The 5,108-nt window shown below is 44.4% G+C and overlaps 1 protein-coding gene across 2 annotated transcripts; it reads right to left on the bottom strand.

The window, feature by feature from the left end:
- Positions 1-449: 449 nt before the first annotated feature.
- On the bottom strand, positions 450-3,798 carry LOC143489237 (uncharacterized). 2 transcript variants are annotated; one of them, XM_076988118.1, is made up of 7 exons: positions 2,682-2,956; positions 2,338-2,390; positions 2,114-2,233; positions 1,279-1,961; positions 964-1,102; positions 742-864; positions 450-649 (listed from the first exon to the last, which is right to left on the bottom strand). In XM_076988118.1, the coding sequence occupies exons 1-7, from the start codon at positions 2,686-2,688 to the stop codon at positions 503-505; spliced, it is 1,272 nt and encodes a 423-aa protein (XP_076844233.1). In that variant the 5' UTR covers positions 2,689-2,956; the 3' UTR covers positions 450-502. The 2 variants fall into 2 exon arrangements, with proteins under 2 accessions (XP_076844233.1, XP_076844235.1); XM_076988120.1 differs by lacking the exon at positions 2,682-2,956 and adding an exon at positions 3,341-3,798 and having other exon boundaries at positions 452-649.
- Between the last annotated feature and the right edge of the window lie 1,310 nt (positions 3,799-5,108).

Genomic DNA, 5,108 nt, shown 5'->3' with positions numbered 1-5,108 from the left:
AAAACATTCCTCTGTTTCCTCTGAGAAAAGCAGCAGGATGAGAAATATGTTGCCATCAAAGAGTACGAAGCAACACTTACTGTGCAGCGTCCTGTAGTGTCCCGCTTGTTATCTCCCTTAGGATGTGCGGGATCAGGACCACAGGCAGTCCCACTCTGTCTGGTCCCCCTCTCCAACTTATCCAGCTCTGTGAGAAATGGTTGAATAGCGTTACCAACGTCAGCGACTATAAAAGACGAGTTCCTTAACAATCTGTGTGTTCAAAAAAATGCAATGGCCTCCCATTACTTTCAGTTAGGGATCTGATGTCCTTTTGCAGAGCGTCAACACATTTCTCCTGCTCCACACGTGTCCTCTCTTTCTCCGCGAGGGTGAACCGCAATTCGTGAATCATCTTGTCCTTTTCCTGAAGCACTACAGGCAAAAGATCAAACACCAGGTGAGGTTTTCCACTTATTTCACATACTAGAGCACACCGCACAAGAGCACCGGTTCAAGAGGTCTAAAGCAGAAGGCGTCTCTGCAACCGTTGGCTCCTTCTCACGGTGTCAGCACTAGTACTGCTGTACTGTGGGGTGTTTGTGTTAAAGTACTCACGCTGACACGTCTCCCAGTATTTCCGGAGAGTTTGTTGCGACCCAACCTGCTCCTGTCAACGACATGGAAAAAGCTATGAGAAAACACGCAGGAAGCCCGTGTGAAAGATCACTAGCTCAGTGAGACTTAATGAATGGCACTCACAGTCTTCAGCTGCGCAATGGTCTGTTCTTGATTCCACAAGGCGCTGAGAGCTCTGTCCCTCTCTCCCTCCGCGTCAACTCTCTTGGTTCTGTGCTCCCAGAGAGCTTCAGCCAGGGTCTGTACCTTAAGGGGGACGATGAAGTGATCCGACATGTTAGGTTTAACGCCACCCACTCTGCCTGCCACGTTGATTATTTTTAACACCATGGTTTGTTTACTAACCTCTTTCTGCAGCACGGCAATACGGGTGTTGGCCTGACGCATCTCTGATTGGAGATACGAGATGTTGTACTCCTTCTGCAGCAGATCAGCACGTAAGGTCTTGATTTGATCCTGGTCATCACACATCTGCTTCTGGAGCCTGTAACCATACAATACAAATTGCTATGCTGATACTGTGTACAGCCAACTCTTACCATGTTTTCAGTTTGGATCAGACCTATGTATTATCTGATATATAATGCCAACTGCATGTTATTAAAAGACAAGGGAACAGTTTGAGCATTGCTGAGTAAGATCGAATAATAAGGGTCTTACTTTAAAACCTCCTCCTGGGCCTGTTCGCTCAGGGCAGTGCATCTGTCTTGCCTCAGCTCCTCAAGGACTTTCTCCATCTCCTTTCTGGTGCGGCTCAGCTCTGTCTCCAGGGCCTCGATCTTCCGGCTCTTCTCATGTAAAGTTGTCATGATTGCTTTGATGTTCTTCTGCTGGAGCTCCCCCACCTCCAGCTTCAAGGAGCTGATGGTCCTGGACTGCTGGGTACGCTCTTCTTCACCATCCCTGAGAAGAGCTTTGGCTTTCTGAAGTTCCTCAGAAAGATCAATCACTGTGCTTGTCTGGATACTTAAATCAGTCTCCAGTGCTTGGAGCTTGGTGCTCATGTAATCGGTGACCTGCTGGAACTCGACGAGCTTACTGGACAAAGCCTGATTCTCAGCAGTGAGACGGGTGGCTGCTGCCCTCTCTGTCTCCAGCGTGGAGACGGTGTTTCTGTACACCAGGTCCTGCTGCATCAGATCATTGGCAAGTTCCTTCACCTTCTCCTTTAGTGAATGCTGCTCGTGCTGCATCTGGTCCAGAAGCTCGTCTTTCTTTTTCAAAGTCTGCACAAGCCGCTGGATTTCCTGGTCTTTCACCTCCTCCTTGCCATTGTTGACCAAACACTTGCATTTTTTTCTATAATGCAATATTTCCTCTTTAACGCCATCAACAAAGGCCCTCTGAAGAAAAACACAGTATCAAAATAGTCAGGGCAGGTTTACCTCTTTTGTAACGCTTACAATGTCACTATTTTCTGTACTCTGATATCCTACTGTGTATTGTCACACATTACTATGTCTTTGTCACGTTCATCAGAGTTAAAATCACTTACGTATTCAGACGCTGTCTCAATACTTTGCTCTAAAGAATTCTCCAACTTGAAGATCTTTTCATCTTTTTCCTGGCAAGTCATCATGAGCTCCTTATATTTCGCCACCTGATGCTGATAAATCTATGAGGAAAATCATTAATAAACACATAGAAATGCTATTATAATATGTAATGACACATAATGACACATATGTAATGACACATTATACTGTGCACAAGACCAACCTTGTGGGCTTCCAGTAGCTGGTCGCATGTTTTCTTGAGCAACGCTTCCATTTCTGAAACGAGGTCAACACATCAGTCAGACAGGCAAAACAACAGCGCGCTTCAAAGTTCACCAGAGCGAGAAAACTATTTGGTGCCAAGAGCTTCTGGCGTTTGAGAAGCTCCTCCACTATTTTGACAGCCAGCTAATAATCCATGAACCATTTGAATAGTTAAATAGTGCTTTCTTTGTGTTTTACAGTAATCTGACAACTGCTTATTGGTAGGGCCATATGTTTAGGGCCACTAAATGCATAGTAAACATGTCTTATCTAAGAAAATAATAATAACAACCATTAAATAACCTTTCATCTGTTAACCTTTCTCCCAAGAGCCGCATGAAACCAAGCAAAGAGCTGCAGGTTGGCCACTCCTGACCTAAACGTTTGCTACCATCGCCTCAATGTGTATTAATGCACATTTAGCTAGTAAATGTACAACAGTCCCAAAGGTTTAAGAGTTGGTTGCATATCAGTAATAAGGTACGTCAAAAATCACTAAATATCGATACTCTTTCCAAAAACAAATGTTGAATCTACAGTTACTTTAAAAACCGCATTTAAAACCATCATTATACAACAGTTAGTTCCTCACAATCTGAGGTGGATGTTTGTGAGAACTGCGCGGCGCGTTGCCAGGCAACGGCATGTACACACAAAACACAAAACGGCTCTTTGCTTGGATTCACGCGGCTCTTGGGAGAAAGGTTAACAGATGAAATTGTTATTAATGGTCTGTTATTATTATTTTATATACAACCTGCTAAAATTAATCAAATGGATGTTGTTAACATAACGTTTGAGCTGCAGCCAGTTTGGACAGACTCAGAAAAAGACTCCACACTACGACCGAATCACAGCCGGTTATTGGCGATAACACACTCCCTCTCGTCTTCTATCGCTTAATTAAAGTCAAAGGACCGTCAGAAACCCTTAGCGCTAAAAGTCCAAAGACACACACATACCTCTGCAGCAATCTGCGTGGCTGAAGCCTAAATGCTGTGGTGAATAAATATTGTTAAAGTGTTCAACTCCGAGTACTGCTTTCCTCCGACTGTACCCCGCTAATCGCGCGCGCCACTTTATATACAGTTGCTGTGTGACGTCATGGGAATTCCCCTTACACCGTTTAATCAACCAATCATATTTCGAATTAGAATGGCGGGGGCGTGGTCCAATGGTCTCGGGATATTCTCGCTGGTCAGAGTTGCCAGGTTCGCGGTTTTCACGCCAAATTGGGCTTGTTTGGAAATCTAGTCGCGGGTGAAAATTCAGCGGAGGCGGGGCGCGTTTTCTTGGGTTACTATTTAGTTGATAAACACTAATGTTACAATATTATTAATGATTTTAATATAAATCGCAATACTGATAATAAATCCCTCATAAACAAAATACTAACTTTGGGCTAGTTTGAGCTTCTGAAGGGCGGGTTTTAGACTGACTTTGGGCTGGATATTTTTGTAAGACCTGGCAACCCTGTCGCTGGTCCGCGTGCGACCGTTCTACGTCTCGTGAGCTTTTAGCTTGTGCGCTAGCTAGTTAGCAGCTGCTAGCAGAGCTACCGTGATGTTTCACAAGAGGAAAGGATGTAATCGCAGGATAACAACACCATTTCAAGACGGCCATTCAACGAAAAAGTGGATATTGTGAGAAAAGGCCGAGCAACAGCTCATCTTGAGATTGTAACACAAGGCGGTAAAGGGTACGTTAATGACAACAGTGTTATGGAGGTGTTTTTAATACTACACTCATGTTTTCATGTGTGTGTGTGTCTAGTGGAGGCCCATGGCCAGTAAGTACACTTCACCAACATGTGTGTGTGGAAATACGTTTAAACTGAATGCATTGTAAGATAGATAATGTTGGGAATTTTCTTCTCCGACCCAGACGGGCCCCAACACCGCCCCGATGAACCGACTGGTTTTTGACTGAGTGGTCCAAGCAAAGTCTTGACAACAAAAGTTCTTTTAAAATGATTTATATAGAATATTAATGAATGCAATATAATAGAAGTATTCGTGGTACAAACTCTCCAGTGCACTGGTGCTAGTTGCCTAGGAATCTACCTAACCCAAGTGGATCTCAGCAGTGTCCAAGCGAAAAGCCTGTCGTGCTGGGCGATGTCCTTTCTTTCATACTCTCTGTCCATAAGTTTCGAATTGTTAAGTTTCGATAACTCCCCAATCCTGGCTGCTCTCCATGGAAATTCACCTGCTCCTCTTCTCCCAGCCTGTGTGCCTGGTTATCTAAAAACTGCTTGCTACACATCCTGCACTGAATAGGCCCCTTCTGTTCTCCTCAAGGCCACTGAGGCCTCCTTACTCCTGCTTTCCCACAGTCTTCCTGAAAAACACTAAATTGACACATCAAGTTATTAGCCTTTAATTTTCTTTTTTCCAACATTCCCCCTTTTAGACCAAAACATTGGTCTAACTCTAGTCTAATACTAAAATCTATCTAGCCCAGTGCACTTATTAAAAGAAAGACAATCATAAAAATCCCTAAATGTGTATACATTCATAGTGTGACTATGTCAGTTAGTACAACGTCTATGTGTTCTTTTATGTGATTGGTGGGTTCTGGATCACTCCCCAGTCGTGGGCCGAGACCTTTCAGACTATTCGGAGATGCCCCCCTTCATCTCCCACGGTCTCGTGACTTGACGTTGTCCCCGAGACCCAGGTCCCGCCTGGTGGGAGATCACCTCGACCCGTTCTATTAATGTGCCCATGT

Source organism: Brachyhypopomus gauderio, unplaced genomic scaffold (assembly GCF_052324685.1).
Source record: "Brachyhypopomus gauderio isolate BG-103 unplaced genomic scaffold, BGAUD_0.2 sc60, whole genome shotgun sequence".
In the NCBI taxonomy this organism is placed as follows: domain Eukaryota; kingdom Metazoa; phylum Chordata; class Actinopteri; order Gymnotiformes; family Hypopomidae; genus Brachyhypopomus; species Brachyhypopomus gauderio.
The sequence above is the reverse complement of the archived record's forward strand: the minus strand, read 5'-3'. Positions and strand labels throughout refer to the sequence as shown.

Bases quoted from the DNA above. Each gene is read 5' to 3' on its own strand.
- LOC143489237 (XM_076988118.1), bottom strand. The intron at 1,103-1,278 runs GTAAGACCCTTA...GTATGGTTACAG, and splicing joins GCCCAGGAGGAGGTTTTAAA to GCTCCAGAAGCAGATGTGTG. The intron at 865-963 runs GTTAGTAAACAA...GTCCCCCTTAAG, and splicing joins TTGCCGTGCTGCAGAAAGAG to GTACAGACCCTGGCTGAAGC.